The sequence below is a fragment of the Nanorana parkeri genome, unplaced genomic scaffold (genome assembly GCF_000935625.1).
Source record: "Nanorana parkeri isolate BGI_ZX_2015 unplaced genomic scaffold, ASM93562v1 scaffold16, whole genome shotgun sequence".
In the NCBI taxonomy this organism is placed as follows: domain Eukaryota; kingdom Metazoa; phylum Chordata; class Amphibia; order Anura; family Dicroglossidae; genus Nanorana; species Nanorana parkeri.
Window position 1 is genome coordinate 3170610 of NW_017306284.1, and position 21225 is coordinate 3191834.

General features: G+C 43.5%; 1 protein-coding gene across 1 annotated transcript in view; it reads left to right on the forward strand.

Moving 5' to 3' along the window:
- The first annotated feature begins 11077 nt into the window (after nucleotides 1-11077).
- Nucleotides 11078-21225, forward strand: part of RIMS2 (regulating synaptic membrane exocytosis 2) — a 532133-nt gene continuing 521985 nt past the window's right edge. Inside the window, exon 1 of the mRNA XM_018559015.1 lies at nucleotides 11078-11332. Coding sequence (XP_018414517.1) covers nucleotides 11112-11332 — 221 coding nt within the window. The 5' untranslated portion in view covers nucleotides 11078-11111. The remainder of the gene's footprint in view (nucleotides 11333-21225) is intronic.

The window sequence follows — 21225 nt, forward strand, 5'->3', positions numbered from 1 at the left end:
GAAGTCTCAGTGGTCTAAGGATTAAAGAAGCCTGTGTCCTGTAATGCAGAATTAATAATATGAGTTTTTGTCTTACTTTTTAGAATCCTTTTCTTGGAGTAAATTACTGAAGCCCGAACCCTTCTGCTCTGTTTTTAATGATCTGCTCCCATGAATGCCAATCAGTTGCATATAACCCATGGTGGTCTAAGAAGTAAAGAATTCTGTGTCCTCTAATGTACTCCAAGAAACTGATTTTACAGGTAAAACAAAAATCCAGGGATTTTTTTTTTTTTTTGGAAATGAATAGAATACATTAAAACCAACAGCTGGGGGGGTGTCATTGCTGCAAAATACAGGCCCTTTCAAGACAGAAGAAGGTTCTCTATGTTGGTGAGGTTTTTGTTTTTACATTGTTCATTGTGGCAAAACTCCTCACTCATGTGCACCTTTGCTCTACTAGTATTACTTTGACTTGCCCTTTTACCACTTCCTGGTTTAGCTGTATGTGGTTCAGATGTATACTCAGTCTCCAGCAGCCTGAACTTCATACATTGTGCTGTATCATTCAGGTTAAATTGGCAGTTTCTCTTGCTAAGACACTCTTCCCCCCCCACTTTCTCAAGTCACCTTGTTTTACTTTCTGCATCATGATTCTTATCCCCGTGTAGGTCTGTCTTGGAGCTTACATAAGCTTTATGACCCTCTCCCCTACCCCGCAAGCATGCATTCAGACCTGATCATTGGTTTCTCAGCTGAATGGGGAGGATGTGGAACATCCCAGTTAGCCCTGACCCATGGACTCCATTAGGCCTTTCAGGCTATGCTTTGGCATCTGTCACCAAGCCATCAGTAGTAGAACCTTTAAGTCCTGTAAGTTGTGAGGGGGTGCCTCCATGGACCGAACTTGTTTTTCCTGCACATCCCACAGATGCTTGATTGGATTGAGATCTGCAGAATTTGGAGGCCAAGTCAAAACCTTGAACTCTTAAACACTGCAGACCAGCAACATACCACAACAGTTGCAATTTTGGAGTTGCTCTGACCCAGTCACCTGGACATCACAATTTGTTCCCTTTCAAAGTCACTCAAATCCTTACACTTTCCCATATTTTTTTTTCTGTTTCCAACACATCAACCTCAGTGACAAAATGTTCACTTCCCCACTTCCAGGTGCCATTGTAACGATATAAAACAATGTTCATCACTTATCTCTCAGTGATCATAATGTTATAGCTGACCAATGTATATACAGTATAATAGTGTGGCTTCATATATATTATAAATGTGTGCTAGAACGTTCATATTCATTGCCATACATCTGACACTTAGTAAATTCAGGGTTTGAGAATAATTCATGATTTTCACTTAGCCTGCTGAGATTAAACTGTTATACATTCAGGGGTTAAGGGAGACCCCCTGGAACCCTGACATAAGGCCATTCATAAAAGAGAAGAAATCTTATAGGCTATACAGTTAAATCCATATTAATACAAACATAATTAGGTCTTTGATTAAAACAGTTTGTCACAGAAGCAATATGGCTTTATTTCCCAGCAAGGCATTGTACACCTAAGTTTTCATATTTTACTGCTCTGTGCCATTAATTTGATTCTCCTTTAATCAGAGTAATGAATAAGAAGTGGCAGCAAAGGCTTCTGGGAAGCGGTTCACAGCACAGGCTGCATAGAATCAGTAGGAAGAAAGGGAACCTGACAACAGGGGGCAGTTCTATTAATTAGGACAAAGAAATAAAGCAAAAAATATACAGAAGCCTTTGAATCAGCAGAAGTGACTGCTGCTTTGTATCCAAAACTACTCTGAACAAAAGTACAAAGTGCATTATTCAACATTGCAGTGGCTGAGACTAGGGACTATAGTAAACTTGTCATTACCATAGTGATACAAAACAGGCTACAGCGCTGTAATACAGGCACTAGGCATGTAAGATTTGTTTCGTTCCGAACTGAAATTCGGAAACATTTCGGCATATTCAAACATTCGGATGCATTCAAATTTCCGAATTTAAAAAAATAACAAATCCAAAGGTATTCTAATTTTTTATAATGAAAATTCGGATGCATGCAAAAAATGTTTCAAATGTCATTTGGAATGTACTTGTGTTCTTAAATGTTAAAATTAAAAAACCGCTGTAGAGTCCCCTTCCCCAATTCATACCAGACCATTTAGCTCTGGTAGGAATTTAAGGGGGGAGCCCAACCCCTAGCGAAGCATCTTGTCACCATGTTGATGAGGATAAGGGCCTCTTCCCCACAGCCCAGGCCGGGTGGTTGTGGGGGTTTGCGGGCAGGGGGTTTATAGGAATCTGGGTACCTCCTTTTTGCCCAGATGACCCCCCCAACTTTGTAAATGAGTAAGGGGTAGTTGTTAACTTATTCACAAAATCCCTCCTGAGAGCCTGCGCAGCCCACCTGAGACCTTGCACAGCCTCCTAAGAGCCCGCACAGCCCACATGAGATGCCACGCTGTAGCCAGCAACTGACAGGTTACGCAAAATGTCTTAAATGGGAAGGGAGGGCTAATTTAGATTGGGGGTGCCCGAGTTTAGTCATGCCTAGGGCAGCACAAAACCAAAATAAACTAGTGAGTTGAGTGGGGGCACTCCAGATCACATTTTAAAATATGTGCAGATATGTTTTAAGCCACAGCTCATGATGTAATGGAGGGACATATTGTATATGTGTATATACTTTTTAAAAAGTAAACATTTATTACATGACAATGGGCTCCCAAAGCACTATGTGTTATCTAAAGAGAGAACACAGCAAGTATCCCCATTCTATAGACATAGATGTCTCTCGTGAAAAATTCACCCTACACTGTCTGATAAGGGATGACTCACTGCTGTGACTCATGCAGTTCTGTGCATATATTTTACCTTTATCTGTTGAGTTTTATAATTGGGCTTTTGGCAGGTAGAAGGCATCCTCCAGCTCCTCCCGCAGACTGGATTAAAGACCATTCCAGTGCAATATTATATATTTACCTGACTTGCTTTAAAGTTAAAATCTCGCAATAATAGAGCTTTATAACAAGCCCTCCCTGACCCCTGTAGCTGCAGGTACTGTGGAACAGGCTAACAGACCAACCCATCCATCAAAAGTGGCAGAGGGTTAAGGCATACCATTCAACACTGACAGGGGTGCTCACAATGGTCAGCTTGTATTCATTTATCTAAAACCTTTAACCCAAAAGAGGAAAAAAATAAAGAACCCTTGCTGTAGTTGCTCAAAAATGTTAGCTGGAATTTAGATTTGATTTGTTAGTCAAGTTAATCTAAATAAACACTACCCTCCCCACAGAGTGACAGTGCTGCTGTCCAAAGGTGGCTCTGTTGCTCCTCCACATAGTGGAGCCACGGTAAGACAGGAAGTGGGTTACCGGTTGGATCAACAGGTGAAAATAAAGAAAAATAATGCAGCCACCACATCTAAGAATTGGTAAACTGCAATATATACAATATTTTTGAGGTTTAGATACAGTTTAAGGATATAATCTGATCGTATAATAATCTCTGCTATGTCACCCACTACTGAACCAGATTAGTTTTGTTTCAGCCGGTATTAGGGATATTCCCTCTGTTAGTGGGCTATCACTGATAACCTGGTCAAAAAACTGTCATTAAACCTACCCATTGTCTGGACTTGTATCCTTCCATGCTTGTTCTCATGTGTTTTTACAAATGTTATCAGCAATCATGCATTTTCCAGTACACCAAAATTGCCATCAATAGGCATGTCAATGCATTAAAACATTGACCACATATGTTAATGCATCACACAGATGTGAACTAGCACTATTTAAAACAATGGCTAAACGGTGTTGATGTGCAATAAATCGCATTGGTGTGAATGGGCTCTCCTTCCAAATAGTCTGACCTACTGTATACAGTATCATAGTAATTCAGCTGTTGTGCCCTTTCTTTACCCTCCCGGTAATCTTGTCATTAACTCTCTCTGTAACCCTAATTCTGACACTAACCTTTCTATAACACACTTAAACTCCATATAACTCTAGCTTTCTGTGTACCCTAAACCTCACACTAATCCTCCCTGTAAACCTAACCCTCACACTAATCCTACCTGTAATCCTAACCCCCACACTAATCCTCCATGTAACCCTAACCCCCACACTAATCATCCCTGTAACCCGAATCTCCTCACTAATCCGCCCTGTAGCCCTAACCTGAACGCTAATCCTCACTGTAACCATAACCCTCCCTGTACCCCTAACCCCAACGCTAATCCTCACTGTAACTCTAACCCTTACACTAATCCTACCTGTACCCTAACCCTCTCTGTAACTCCTAACCCCCACACTAATCCTCCATGTAACCCTAACCCCCACACTAATCATCCCTGTAACCCAAATCTCCTCACTAATCCGCCCTGTAGCCCTAACCTCAACGCTAATCCTCACTGTAACCATAACCCTCCCTGTACCCCTAACCCCAACGCTAATCCTCACTGTAACTCTAACCCTTACACTAATCCTACCTGTACCCTAACCCTCTCTGTAACTCCAACCCCCACACTAATCTTCACTGTAACCCTAACCCTCACACTAATCCTCACTGTAACTCTAACCCTTACACTAATCCTACCTGTACCCTAACCCTCTCTGTAACTCCAACCCCCACACTAATCTTCACTGTAACCCTAACCCTCACACTAATCCTCACTGTAACCCAAATCTCCTCACTAATCCGCCCTAACCCCAATGCTAATCCTCACTGTAACCCTAACCCTCCCTGTACCCCTAACCCCAACACTAATCCTCACTGTAACTCTAATCCTTACACTAATCCTCCCTGTACCCTAACTCTTACACTAATCTTCCCTGTAACCCTAACCCTTACACTAATCCTCCCTGTACCTTAACTCTTACACTAATCCTCACTGTAACCCTAATCCTTCTGTACCCCTAACCCCAACACTAATTCTCTCTGTACCCCTAACTTTTACACTAATCCTCCCTGTAACCCTAACCCCCACACTAATCCTCCCTGTAACCCTAGCCCTTACGCTAATCCTCCCTGTAACCCTAACCATCATGCAAATCCTCCCTGTAACCCTAACCATCATGCAAATCCTCCCTGTAACTCTAACCCTCACACTAATCCTCCCGGTAACCCTAACCCTTACAGTACACTAAACCTCCCGATAAACCTAACCCCCATGCTAATCCTCCCTGTAACCCTAACCCTCATACTAACCCTCCCTGTACCCCTAACCGTCACACTAATCCTCCCTGCAACTTTAACCATCACACTAAACTTGCCTGACATCCTAACTCCTAAACTACTCTTTTGTAACCCTCACACTAACCATTACATGTAGCCTCTCTGTAACCATCACCCTAATCCTCTCTGTAACCCTAACCTTTACATTACCTTCCCTGTAACCCTGATACAAACCCTCCCTGTTACCCTAAACCTAAGCCTCACTGTAACCCTAATACAAGAACTCCCTGTGACCCTAATCCACTGTTGTCCTGCAATTCTCCATGCTTTATGGCGTTGAAATGTAAAATCACTCTCGAAAGCTTGTCTTTTATATATTTTGTTAGTCCAATAAGAAAGGTATCATTGCACACTGCAATACTGCGTTTTTGTTTGGTTTTTTTTCTACTGTACCTTTGTTTGTTTTTTGACATCTTGTCTACTGGACTAATACAGCTTACCCATTTACATTGCACTATATTGCACTATATATATATATATATACTTCTGACCTTTTCTTATCCCTTTCAGCTAATGAAAAATTAGTTGCTGGCATTTGCTATTCCTCAGCTGCTGGTGACGTACACTGTGATGCAAATTAAACATATGTAATGTGAATGCAATTAACCCAAATAGGTCTGCATACTTCAAGTTGCTGATTTGTAATTAAAATGATAGTAAAGAAAGAAAAAAAAAAACCTAGGCTTTCTGTCTTTTAACATTTTACAAGGTGTCATGTGATCTCTTCTACATTCGAGGTAATGGGGCAGTTTCTCAGTAGACCTAAAAAGTGTTGGAAAAACATATAAAAACAAATATACATTGTGTATATTCAGAAGACTTGGTAGGTACTAACAAACCACAACCATACATACAGTACATTACATCCAATACATTTAGCAGAGGTAGGAAGTGCTAACAATATAAAAGAAATAAACATATAGATGCAGATCGTTCGTAACTTCCTGGGTGTTCACATGTCTGCTACGGTTGCCAAAAATTAAAACTGGGGACACCCTACTGACTATGCCCATTTTCTAGCCACAACCACAAAAAACATGCCCCCATTTTTAATGGAACCAATTGGTCGTAGACCAAAAATGTATACATATACTTATGAAACCCTTCTGGACTGCGGGGGCGAGGAACATCATGTCCCTCTTTCTCATCTCAGAAAGCTGGAAGGTATGCTCTGCCTCCATATACCTCCTTAGGTCTCCATTGGCAAGGTAATCCAAAAATAGTTCCTGGCTCTGATCCTGACAAACTTGGAGAGTTGGGTGACCCCATGCCTCCTTTCTTCTCTTTCTGTAACAAAACGTTAATACAAAATCCAGCTGGGAGAGTGGAAGCCACATGTAAAGTGGTTAGCTAATAGGTTAAACCATTAATCCATCGCAAACCTCCTGCTCCTGTCCTTCCCTTCCTGTTCACCCACCTGAGGCAAATAAGATACCTGGTATTTCCAAATATGGGGGAGAGATGGACTCTCTCCGATTCTTTCCACAATGCATCGCTGGGTAGCTGAGTTGCCAATTCCCAGACTCAACCACTGTCACATGGTAGTGGGAAGGTGATCCTTAGCCCTGTGTAAGGTATAACGTTACTAAAGTGCCAGCTCCAGGCCCACCACTTTAAATAGGCTTGGCCATGACAATCAGGACTGGCTGGGCTGAACACACTTAGGCAGAGGCGCCATCGGCTCTCTAATCAGGCATATTAGGTGGCCGCTTGCTGGGGCTTCATAAGGCCGCCTCTGATGCTTCCTGACCGACCGACAGCACCGGGCCCATGATGCTCTTAATCTGCCCCACACCATACCAGTCAGGAGTTTGCACGGGGCTTTTTCTCTTTCCTCTGGCAAGCAAATAAGGCAGAAAAGGAACATAGGAAAGGTATAAGCAGTTGGGGGAAAGGCTTGGGAGGGTTATTAGGGGAACCTGTTATTTTAATTCTTTGCACCTCCTGTAATCATCAGCTTTGAGAATGGGACAGAAGGATAAGTGATGTAGCCAATCAGTCTTTAATGCATCGAACAGTGCCATAGATCTATCAAATGGAGCTCGCCGGTTGGAGGAGGGAGCACAGAGCTTCAAACATTTGTACCTTCATTGTCAAGCCACAGCCTAAACCCAGTTACTTTGCTTTGACTGGACTGGTGAAAAGGAAACGGCCAGGTTATGGTGTCTGGTGGCAAGGTCTGGATTGGAAAACCATATGAACATGATTTAAAATATGTTGGCAGGTGACACAGTATACAAATATGTTCTGTAACTGTATACTAAGATGTTAGCCTACACCTACTCTTTAAAGCAACCACGTACTGAGAGAAATAAGGGATCTGTCATTGCTGACCTATCTTAAATTCAGCTGTTTTCTGGCTGGTCACATGACATCGCAGGATCTTCTTTTTGTCCGATATTGGGGGTAGGTGATCCTTGTAATGACAGATGAGCTCATGTAATGACAGATGAGAGCTGTTTAATGAACCAGTACAGTGAACCCAAGTTGGAGTGATGATGCACCCTATGGGGGCAGATTCATGACAGCCAGTTCAGGTTATCTTGAATCCACACATTGGGGTGCACCATTATGCCAACTTGTACTGCAACACTACTGCAACACTAAACGGACTCATATGTGAACACACAGCAAATAGGTTGAATGAATGAAGCTGGCCATCATTCCACCCCGAAGAATGGAAACTTCCCTGAAACCTAAGTCCTGCTTTCTTATGATAAAAAGGTTGTGCGTTTCCGAAAAAACACACCAATAGCCTGAATTCACACCTGAGTGTTGGGTTTTTTTAGGCATTTTTTTTTAAAGCACAACTGAGCGTGTTTACATGCATATATGAGCATTTTAAAGTGTTTTTGAGCATTTTGCAGGTGTTCAGCTTCAGGCGTTTTTCTATTTGGCCCAATGGAAAACAGTAGCATCTGGGAAATCATGCAATAACACCCAGAAAACGCTCCAAAAATGCATAATAAATGCTTGTGATGCATGTTTTAAGGCATTTCTAATGAAGTCTACAGGGACAAACACACTGAAATCTTCCCGAAAAGAAGCTCATGTCCTTTTTCAAGCTACAGATTTTTTGCTAGGCAACAGAATGTTCATATGTGAACAGGGGTCATAGAAAACCATGCGATTCCCTGTGTTGAGTGTTTTGTAGCCTCGAGCTACAAAAGGCCTAGGTGCTAACTGAGCCTTTTACTGCATATTGTGACATGTCAGGAGTTTATTCATGCCAGGTTATAAAATTACCGAAAAGTCCACCTTAAATAGATACAGAAGCCAGAAGCTGCAAATAATGTTTCCACTAGGCATGAGCTCGATGGTCGACGTGAGTTCGACTCAAACATCAGCAGTTTGTGTGCTTGGCAAACACACAGCCCGCCGAGCGCCCCACAAGGCACTGCACCTTGTGAAGCCCTGATTGGCTAAAGCCTTGCACCTGACCACACCCCCACAACCAACGCCCCAGGGCTTGTGGAGAAGAGGCCCTTGTCCCTATCGGCATGGGGACAAGTTGATTTTCCAGGGGCGACCCTGGAAAAGCACCCTCCCAGAGGGCATGTGGCCTGGTATCGCAGGGAGGGGAGGGGGGGGCGCTCTATCGCCCCCCCCCCCTTTCCTGCCCTGCCAGGCTTGTGCTCGGATCAAGGGTCTGGTTAGACCTTAAGGGCCTGGTATGACTTTCAGGGATGAACCCTACACACTTTTTTTTTAGTTTTTTATTTACATGAGGTCCCTTCTAAAATTCCTACCAGACCTTCAGGGTCTGGTATGACTTTTGGAGGGGAACCCCACACTTTTTTTTCTTTCTTTTTTTTTTTTCAAATGGGGTCCTTCCTAACATTCTTACCAGACCTAGAGGGTCTGGTATTGTTTGGGAGGGGGAACCACACGCTTTATACAAATGTAATTTTTGCTGCAGCAGGTTCTATACATTGTACAGATGTGCCACTTTGCAGGCAGTTCAAGGGGACCCCCCAGGCACAATATTTAAAGGGATTTTTCATTTTTATTTATTTCCTTTAAAGGATTTCTAAAGCCTCCGTTTTAGTTTTTTTAGATATATCTACTCCTAGCAAGCAGTAGATATAGGCAAAAAGTTTAAAAATGCTTTAACAGCGGTTTAAACCTACCCTGTCTTCGCCACGCGCTCCCGTCTGAAATCCGAAACTGCTCCGGCGGCCGCAAAGCATCTTGGGGTGGGCGCATGCGCAGTTCGGATTTTCGGCCGGGAGACGAGGAGAGACGCAAGGTAAGTGTATGGACGCGTGCACCCCGCATGCAGACACCGTGGGATCAGAAGTGCCAGCAAGGACAGAGGAGTCAGCGCTGGATCGGAGAGCCGCCGCACCGCTGGAGGGACACATGAAAACATCAGGAAAGAAGAAGATCGGATAAAGAGACATCATTTATTTTTTTAAGTGCTGACATTAACATTGGGGGGGGATTTATTTGACTCTAATGTCACTTTAAGTGATTGTCAAATCACTGCTCCTTTAAAAGCGGTTTTAAACAATAAAAAAATGTCTCCCCAGGGCAGAATCTCCGTACACCTTTTATGGCCAATAAATTGCAACTTGTTACATTGTTCATCATCCAGGATCCTCATAGCCTGACTTGTTACTTTGTTCATCAGCCAGGATACTCATTGCTTAACTTGTTACATTGTTCATCATCCAGGGTAAGGGTACCCATAGCCTGACTTGTTACAATGTTCATCTTTCAGGATATTCATAGCCTGACTTGTTACATTGTTCATCAACCAGGGTACTCATAGCCTGATTGTTTATATTTTTCATCATCCAGGATACACATTACCTGACTTGTTACATTGTTCATCACCCAGGATCCTAATAGCCTGACTTGTTACATTGTTCATCATCCAGGATACCCATAGCCTGACTTGTTACAATGTTCATCATCCAGGGTACCCATAGCCTGACTTGTTACAATGTTCATCATCCAGGGTACCCATAGCGTGATTTTTTAAATATTTTTCATCATCCAGGATACATATTAACTGACTTATTCCACTGTTCATCACCCAGGATCCTCATAGCCTGACTTGTTACATTGTTCATCAACCAGGATACTCATAGCCTGATTTTTTATATTTTTAATCATCCAGGATACACATTGCCTGAGTTGTTACATTGTTCATCATCCAGGGTACCCATAGCCTGACTTGTTACATTGTTCATCATCCAGGGTACCCATAGCCTGACTTGTTACATTGTTCATCATCCAGGGTACCCATAGCCTGACGTGCTCCATGGTTGCTGCGCTCCGGTGGTGTCCGGGCTCCGGTCCCCGGTGTTTTTGCATGTGCCCATCTCTAGTAGGAGCCATCTGGTCACCAGTGAGCCTCCGGAAGAGGATCTCTCTCCATCACCTCCTCCTCTTCCACCTAGCTGTGACCAACGCATGCTCAGCTGCCTGCACTCAGCATCCTCCTCCTCCCCCATCTCTCTCCAGCTGCTGCTGCTGCTTGTCACCGATCGCCTCTCTCCAGCCCCCCTTTTAGCTCACGATCAGGGGACACCTTGCACCGTCCGTGGGGTGCAAGGGGGGAGGGGGGACTATCCACACCAGGGGAGGGTTGGGGGGTATTTTGCTCCCATAGCACCAAAGCTGGAATGTCCCTCCAGGAACAGGCAGCCCCGGTTGGAAGTATCACTTTGTACGGATGCTCTTTTATTTCTAGCATAATGTGTGTCACCAATTCCTCCAGCAGCTTCATTTAGGGGCAGATCTGCAGTTTTTTTAACATTTTTTATTGCCCCCCCCCCTTCCCCCTCCTGTCCCCCCTCCCTCCATCCTCTTCTCCATGTAGATCTGTGATTTAAAGGCTCGCTGCAGATCCGTGTGATTTATGTTCTATGTCTCAGCACCGAGCTGCTTGAGGTTCAGTATTTGCTCATCCACCAACATGTCTGCTCCTCTCGGGCCCAAGGGCGGCCCTCTGCCTCCTGCACAGACCATCCTGCCCGAGATGCCGGACCTCAGCCACCTGACAGAGGACGAGAGGAAGACCATCCTGGCCGTCATGGACCGGCAGAAGAAGGAAGAGGAGAAGGAGCAGTCTGTACTCAAGTAAGCATGTCTTTCCTTCTTGGCCAGAGCCAAGGCTGCAATGTATGACAGGCTCCTCCTGCACTCTAGTCTAATGATGCCTTGTGATCAACCCACCCTCATATACACTCACACACAGGTCTACAATGTCTTCTCATGTCTCCTACACATGGCTGATGTTGATGCTTCTAGATGCATAGGTGCTGGATGGGGTGCAATGATCAGATCTGGAATGGTGGTACCCCCCCTATCCCCATCCCAATCCCCATTCTCATCCCCTCCTCCTTCTCCATCCACTGATCAATACAAAAGGCCTGATAGTCCCCAGCTGCTGTGCTCTGGTTCATTTGGAGCGGTGTGTCTATCTATGTCTTGATGTTGTCAATGGCTCCCCCCTTTGCCCCCCCGGTAGGGCTGCTTGATCCGGTTGACGGGCGCTGTGATTGCTTATGGATTTGTTGATCTGTGTCCATGTTTGTGGATACATGTGTTCCCTCTCTTCTGTGATTTTGTATCCAGGTCTAGGCTGGAAGGAAAAGCAAGGGAAGGAAGGGGGGGGGGTTTGAGATACATCATGGCTGCATACAGGTTCAATGGTTGCATTGGCTACATGCCTGGTCAATCAGGAGGCCAAGATAAGCAGCACTGTCCTTAAAGTAGATGGAAGCCTTAGTTGGATGGCGTTTGGCTTGCTGTTGGTCTAAGTATTATAAACAATTGCATCTAAACAATAGTGTTTTTCATCCTTTTTTAGCATCATGGTGCTGTGCAGCTTCTGCAGTCACTTTGCAGTCACTTCCTGTCTGCATGCTTGCATTCTGGCGGCAGCCATGTGTCATTGCTTGGGCGACAACCTTTTTGAATTACGGTGCTGCGGAGCTTCTGTAGTCGCTTTGCAGCCACTACCTGTCTGCATGCATGCACGGCAGTCACATGTCATTGCTTGGGTGAAAACCTTTTGCATCACAGTGCTGCGGAGCTTCTGCTGTCACTTTGTAGCCACTTCCTGTCTGTATGTCTGCATTCCGCCATCAGCCGCGTGCCATTCTTCAGGTGACAATCTTTTGCATCACAATGCTGCGGGGCTTCTGCAGTCTCTTTGCAGCTATTTCCGGTCTGTATGCGTGCACTCCAGTGGCAGCCGTGTCTTATTGCTCTGGTGATACCCTTTGCATCACATTGCTGCGACGACCACTTCCTGTCTGCATGCATGCACTCCAGCAGCTGCTGCATGTCATTGCTCTGGTGGCAATGGCGGAACATGCCTTTGCCGTGAGCTGCTTGTAGCCTATACTGGGTGACCATGTGATCGGGTGACAACACGGTAGCACGTTTGGTAGACAGGGGCAAACGTTGTCACCCTATAACAGGAGCTGTCTGCATATGGACTGTTGTGGCAGTATCACAAGGTATATCTTGTCATAAAGCTGCAGTTTTACAAAAATTAAAAATGACTCTTGAAATGATATCAACGTGATGAAGATTATATGAGATTTTAGTGATTGAGTTTAAATCCACTTGAAGGTGTTGTGATTGTAAAGGAAAGTGCTCTGATTTAAGCTGACAGCCACAAACCTGTGCTGTTCCCCTCTGATAGTGTTGAGGCCTAGCACACAGAGGCTTTGGGTGGGTTATAACAGCTGCCATCTTTTTCCACAAACACATCCGAAGCCCAGTGCTCCGTTCCCGGTATGGCCTGAGCTCTGAGATGAGGATGTGGAAGGAATCTGCATCAGTAGGGGGTCACCAGCAATGGCTATAGGGGGAGATGGATTGGAGATGGTGTGCCTGGGAAGTGCACATCCACTTCAGCACCATGGAGCTGTCCACCAGCACAGCCGCTGCCTCTGCTCCCAGCCTCCTCTGCTGGATGACTGATATCTGTGAGGGCTGATGTCAAAGTCCATGTGAGTGTCAGCTAATGCGGAAAAGGTGTGTGTAGACCAGGGGTGGCCAACTGCGGCCCTCCATGCTGTGCTTTAACTACAAATCCCAACAAAACTCAGGGAGTCATGCCTGTAACTGTAAGACTTGCAATGCCTAAGGGGACTTGTAGTTCCACAACAGGTAGAGGGCCAGAGTTGCCCACCCCTGTATACTGGAGAAAGGATGTAAAGAACCTGGAATAGGACCAGAATATGGAGGGAATTTAGTGTAAAGGCACCTCAAATAATGCAAATAAATAAAATTATCTACGTAACAGATTAGTGTTATCATGTTATAGTTTTTATTTTGTAAATTTTGATACTACAGTTGTATCGGTATCGGTGAATCCCTAATATATCCCTAGTCTATCTATCTATCTATCTATCTATCTATCTATCTGTCTGTCTGTCTGTCTGTCTATCTGTCTGTCTCTCCCTCTCTCTCTCTCTCTCTCTCTCTCTCTCTCTCTCTCTCTCTCTCTCTCTCTCTCTCTCTCTCTCTCTCTCTCTCTCTCTCTCTCTCTCTGTAATTGTTGGCAATTGGGTAACTGTGTAAATAATTGTTGAGTATACAGTCAAACTAATTATTTGACAGTGTGTTGTGCAGCCACAGGTCAATAAGTATTTATCAGCAGTGCTGGACAAATCTCAGAATTGGGTGGATTTAGTAATCCCAGGTTAGCTTTGATAAGACTTGCTTAAAGGAGTTGAAGAGTCCCAGCATATACTATACTGTTATAACATCAGCATTGTAATATGAATACATGTGTCTGTCTACATGTGTCATACATCTGTCTGCCCATCACTTTCACCAACTTCCTGGATTCCCAGTGTGCTTTGCATCTCTTTCCCTGGTGCTTGATGTGATACAATCCCACCATGCATTGCTCCCAGAAAACAATGATAATGCTACATTGTCTGCATTTCCTGTGTTCACTTTGAGAGAGGGGGGGAAGAGTTAAGTTGTAGTTTAGACAGCATGCTTTCTGACAGTGGTGACGCATGGAAGTGCATATTCACAGGGCTGTGAAATTGTGTCAGTACATTGAGGAAGTACATTCTATGGGGATCATAGAAGTAAGTAATAAGTAAGTTTCTAAACTTCTAGATAGATATGGTTATTAGGAGCGGTATTGGACTTATGAAAATTCAATATAGAATTACATATTTATTTTTAGTTTTTGACCATAAATATCCTTTAATGCGTGATCCTCAAGCTGCCTACAGACGCAAGATGAACCATTTTTCTATGAACATGTAAGCTTGCACTGGTTACAGTTGGATATAAAATCAGTAGTGAAGAGCCCTGTGAGCTCCCGTTGTTTTAGGGAAACTCTGTCTCAACTGTGTGTTATCCCCTCAGTGGCTAGCCCCCAAGTCGTGTGTAATCCTCTCAGTGGCCATTCCCCAGGCTGTGTGTTATCCCCAGAGTGGTCAACTTTCCCCCAAACGGGCTCTGCCAGATAGTGTCGGGTCTATAAACATACAAATATTGTCAAAGTCTCTAGGCACTTTAACATGGCCATGCTTGTTTATTAGACTCGCCTAAAAGGGGCTTATCACTGTATACCAAAAGTCCCGGGCCCAGATCCCTCCTTCATCCCACTGCTGCTTCAACTGATTGACTGATTTGTCACAGCAACTCAGGGGAAATTGGACTATGTTGAGCACAGGTCACCACAGGGTCATGTTTACTCAAAGAACACCCTGCAAAGGCATGGTTCTATACTTATCTTTCCAGTGATTGTCTGTTAAAACTCCACCGATTGGCTGTTTTTTTGGCCATGGCAGGTATTTGACCATTGGGGATGTTAAATAATTGTTACCCCTGCCACATGCTGTGGTTTCTCCCATCAGCTTGTACTTCCTATAGAGATGTACAAGCCAGCAGGAGGAACCACTTTGTGCTGAGGAGGAGCAACTATTCTACAAACCTAGAAATGTAGAATACCTGCTGGGCCCAAGGGAGATGCAAAGCAGCCACTAATTTAAAGACCAACTCTGGGTAGAATAAAAATTAAGCCTTCCAGTGGAGTTTCCCCTGCACTGCAAGGGTTAAGTGCTTGTTTTGGTCTAGGGTATAAAAAAAAAAAGATATACTCACCGAATCCTTGGTCCTGCCTGGCTGCTAGAACAATTCCGGCAGTCTAAGGACCCATTGACGTAATCACGTTCATTCACTTGTATTATATGTGAGGACGTTGAGGGACATTCCACCGCCAGAGTGGAGGGAAAGAGAGAGGTGAGCAGTCATCGCTGTGGGACCAAGGGTCAGGTGAGAGTATCTTTTACACCCTAGAAACAGAACGAGCACTTAACCCTTGCAGTGCAGGGGCAGCCCCACTGCAAGGGTTAATTTAGGGCTGCTAGAATGGTATGGTAAGCTTATCTTTTATAAGGGTGTTCTTTGGATGCAAGTGACCCTGTGGTTCAAAGTGACTCTGACACTAAAATTCAAAATAAATGTTCCCTTGCAAAGAAGACATTGAGTACTCTCCTCTCCTTCTACCAAAGTTGACAATCTCAGCAGTAAATAAACTATCGTCTGAAGATTCTGCAGGATCTGAAATATATATCTATATCTATATATACATATATATGTATATATAGATATAGATATACAGTATATAGCAAAATAGTTTTAGATACTTGGACACTATAGAGCAGGCACGATCCACCAATCCAGTGCCCAAATAGCTGACACAGCCTCCTAAACATGCTTCTGGTTCACTTCCTTCTGCCATTTGTGCCTTTCTGTTGGCTGCCCTTGGTGACTGGCATTCACACATCACACTGGCCAATATGGAAGCAAGGTGAAGAGTGCAAAATTGGGCGGTCCAACAGAGTAACTTAGAAGCTGTGGTTGCTATTAGTGATATGGGTTATGGGGATCCCAGGTCTCAGTGAAGATCATCTAAGGATGCAGGTACCTGGAGGAACCTGCTTTAAATACCTTTTTATTAGGTAAGAGTCCCCCATGTATTCTCTAAGTTGTCTGAAGTCTTTAAGCAATAATAAGAAGCTCTCTTTTGCTGCGGCCTCAACTTATGCTCTCTCTAACGCTGTATAAGTAGGGATAAATTAGTATATAATACTGGTGCGGGTCACGTCCTTGTGCAGCTATTTCACCACAAAATGTAGGGTTTCCTCTATGGAACTGAAGTCCTGGTTGTGAGCGTAGTATCTTTGGAACTGAGTGTTTTTTTTACTGATCATGGTTACATCTGGAAGTCAGCACATTCAGCACCCTCTATTTTCTCTGTTGGTATGCTCTGTCCTCTCCTTTGTCACATAACCATTGCAAGAAATTTCCCGCTGCCAGGGCTGTGGTCGGGTCTGAAATGACAGCTGTTGCATCACTCTGTGTTGTAACCACTGGCCTAGGGACTTCAACTTGCTGCTACATTGCTTAACAACTTTGAGATGCTTCTTGTAATACAACACCAAAGCCTCAATGTCAGATTCACTCCTTTATAAATATGCCCCTAGAGCAGGGGTGGAGAAATTATTATGGAATTCAGGAGCCAGTCTGTACTATCCAGGAGCCAGCTAGGTTTTTTTTTAGGAGCCAGCTCCATTGACATCCAGAGAACACCTCAAAAGTTATGCGCTGGCTGTCATTTTTAAGGAGCATTGGCGATCTGGCTCCTGGGATTTGTCCACCCCTTCACTAGTGTTTGGGTTTAAAAACACTTTAGGAGCTGATGATTGGTCCCAGCTTTCATGTCTCTGTGGTAGTATAAGCTGAAACTGTAGATATGCTCAAATTGTCCTCCTGTTCTCTTCTCACTTTCTTTCTCTTTTCCTCTCCCACTCACTTTCTCTCTCTCTCTCTCTTTCTCTCTCCTGCTCTCTCTCCTTCAGCCCCCCTCTCTGCTATAGATAGCTGAGATTGCTCTGAAGTGTAGACCTGTCCTCTTCATGTATTGCAGGCACCCATTGAACTGGAGATGTGGACATCCTACTTGTTTTTGTTTTTCATGTATTTTGAGGTCACAGTCAATTGCTTTTTTACATCCATATAGTTACAACATGAATTCATTCGCTTTGCCCAACATTTACTTTAGCAATTGAGGTGGAATTCAGATGTAATAGAAAATAATATTTATAAGATTCTGCTCATCTGTATTTCGCTCTGTTCCTCCCATTTAGATGTTGTAGCAGGAGCGGCGTTTGTGGATTGATGTTTAGTGAGGAGATGGTTTGCTGCTAGGAAATCTCAAGTGTTTTGAATGCAACAGGACTTGAAGTAAGAGCCGGAGATGCCGCTGTGGTTGGAGTACTCGGCAGCGGTGTCTCTTAGACCACAGTCTCAGTAACACCAAATCTTGTGTGTCAGAGATGGAGGAAATAACAGTAGAAGTATTGCCTATAATAATCAAATGATTGATTGATAACCTGCAGTAGTAAAAAAGCAGCTGGAATCCTTCAACTCTGCCATGTTGATCAGCTGTGGAGGAATTTTGTCAACTGCTTCTGATCGCTCAAATATCTGCATGTTTGCTGGAGAACCACTCATAATACAGGAAATTATGTGATTGATATGACTGATTGTTAACATTTAATTGATATTTTTAGGTGATGTTAAGGGTGTTGCATCATTTGGTATTTTAATTGATGAATATTCCTTTGCTTGCAGTCTCTGGTACCTAGATTGTACACTGCTCACTATGTGTATTGCCACCTTTAGACCCTTCAAAGCTTCTTTTTCTGAGCACGGCAGGATAGGATTAAGCAGTGTAAAAACCTCCTTACTGCATTGATATTTTGTTACCAGTTTTGCAGCCATTCTGCAAATGGAGTAGGAAGCAAGTTGAAGCGAACAGACTAACCACTGTTGTTTCCTTATTCCAAACCAGAATGACTGAATCAGTTACACTCTATGGTGCATGGGAGTCTCTATAGAGGTCAGTGATCTCTATGGTTGTTGCAGGTTACTGCACACACTGCTCCTTTGCCTTACAGTGTTTCAGTCAACACACAGCATTTAGTGATTGATATATATATATATATATGTATATAATTTTTATTTTTTTCAAACTGCTAAGTGGGTGAGTGGGATGGAATGTAAGGGGTAGAGCTTTGCCTGGAGATGGGCTTTACAGCTGCAGATAGTGGCGTGCACACTTCATGTTGGCTGTCCTCTGATGATGTCACGATGAAGGGAGCAGTTGGAGGTGGAAGTGGGGGATCACAAAGTCTCCACTCCCGGAAGAGCCGCCTGCAAGGGGCATATAGTGGTGGAGGTTTTTTTTTTGTTAATTGTGAATGGGTAGTGGGGGACGTTGGGGATTAGAGAGAGGTGCTGGTTTAAAATTGCTTGAAGAAGGGCTTTAAGGCAGGTTACTGTGAATAAAACTGAATAGACGGTTTTGTACAGACAGATCGCTCAGCTGACTTGTATAAGTAAATTCACATGCTAACAGAGGAAAGTTTGCTAATACCGCTGTCCTTTAAGGCAGCCTAGATGTACATGCTGTTAAAATTAGATTGATTGAACCTGGTAAGATAGTCAATGAACTTGATCTACAGGAATCTTTTAAGAAGATTTGGGCTGGTGGCCAGTTAATGCTACGTGGGAGTATTACAGCTATGGTAACTTTTCCTGACTCGTGTTATGTGTGAGCTGTTCATTCTCTGTATACTGTATATATATAGAAGGAGAGGGAGAGAGAGAGGGGTGGGGGGACTTTAACATTTACATTTCTGCTCTGTATTAACCCAGAAGCTGATCAGTTCTGTGGAAATAATGTTACACAGTTTGCATTAGTATATTTTAGTATATTTATGTAGTGTTATTGTTTTGTCTTGTTCTGTGACGTGTATTATTGCAAAATACATCAGGACATGGTAAATACAAGGAGCCATATGGTCAGTCCTTGTACATAACAAACTTTTCAGTCGTTCATTTTGCTGTCACTTAATGCACATGTTCATTGGCGATTGTGAAGATTTTTTTGTTAGTTAAAAGATTGTATTTTCTTAACCTTTTTGCAGTCATGTCACCCTCTACAAGTATGCAAAATCTTAAGGCACCCCAGTCGAAAATGTAAAAAACATAAATTTTTAAAAATCACTTGTGCCGGCCCCTTCCCAGAACCCATATCCTAGACAGGGGTTTGGTATTCATGTAAAGGGGGCACCCCATGCAAGAAGGAAAAAAAATGACCTCTCTCTCTTCCACATAATAAACCCCCCATCACATCAGAAGCCCCATTCAAATCAGTGCCCCCCTTTCAGATCGGGTGCCCCTCCTGGTATGAAGTCTGACCTGCCAGCACCATGGAAAAGCATGACACTGTGCGAAAAGTTGACGGCATCCCTGACAAAGCCATATGACACCCTAGGTTGAGGAAAGGCTCTGCTAGATTATGTTATTTTGCCCTCTGTGTTATACTTTGTATGGATACTATGTGTAGTTAAAGTTACAGGGTCAGTTTTAAAAAACTGCACCTGAAAATGTTTTGCAAGAGAACAGGCACTATGCTCTTCAGTCGCCCATGACTTCTACCTCCCCTCTGTTCTGGAGCTGAAGCCTCCATTAGTCCATTCGGCATTAAAAATCTCCAGGAGTGTGAAATGTCCTCTGCTGCACACTGTGTCTCTTTCTTGGACCCCTACATCACTATACAGGTGAAACTCGAATAATTAGAATATCGTGCAAAGTTCATTTATTTCACTAATGCAACTTAAAAGGTGAAACTAATATATGAGATAGACTCATTACATGCAAAGCAAGATAGTTCAAGCCGTGATTTGTCATAATTGTGATGATTATGGCTTACAGCTCATGAAAACCCCAGGAACCCCAAATCCACAACCTCAAAAAAGTAGATTATTACATGCAATCAATAAAACAAGGATTGTACATAGAACAATATCGGACTTCTGAAAAGTACAAGCATGCATATGTACTCAGTACTTGGTTTGGGCCCCTTTTACAGCACTTACTGCAATTACTTTTGCTCGATATTCTAATTATTCGAGTTTCACCTGTAAGTCTTAACAGGAGGAAGGGTCCAGTAAGCAGCAGATAATGCAGTCATTCTAATACTGGAGATACTGGTGGAGGCTGCAGTGCTGGTACTGAGAGGAGTTAGCAGTCTTGGGCCACTGGAGAGGTGAGTGTACTAACTTCTATCCTGCTGGAGACTTTTGGCTGCAGTATCTTTAAAACATGAGCGAGTCTCTTAAAAGCAGATCTAAAGTTCGCTGCATGGTGATTAGCTTTTGCTAAATTGTGCCAGTATGCACACTATACTGGCTTATTATGGGATGCTTACATTCTATTGTGCTCAGCGATGACAGGCTCAGGCTCCAGACGCCACTCTGTCCACCATTGCCACCATCTTCTCCTTAGGGTGAACCACTTCCCTTCAGCCAATGGGTGGCTACTGATGATGTAACTTCTATGGCCGATGAGTAGCCACCAATACCGTAACTCCTGTGGAGTTACAATGTCTTCACTACCCTCCATTTTTGGTCCCCACTCCTGCTAAATAACATGGTTTGATTTGTCGACCCCGAAACTTCGCTAATGTGCCCTCTAGCAAGTGATTTAGTGGCTGCTGGATCAAACCACAATGCACAGAGGGGTACCAGGCATTTAAGACACCCAGAGGTGTTGAATGCTAAAGATTCATCAGCAAGCTTTAGCAGTGCAGGCAGAATGACAGGTGAGCATTAAGTATTTCCTTTATAAGTCAGGCCTCTTTTGGATGTTTTAATTCTAGTGACAGGGTAATTTAAAACATTATTTGCTGCTCTCTTGTTTTTTTAAACTGTCAATTTTATCCTTGCTTCAATGTGAGCTACTGACCTGGAACAAGTGTGTAGCCAGTGACCTGTCAGACCCATAATATGCAAATAGTTGTTCCAGGACATATTCAGAATGTCACATCATGAGCATGCAGCGTTGAAGTGACTCTTTGTTCAACAAATAATGGCCCTGTTCAGTATTACCATACCTCCTGAATTCTTTCAAAACTT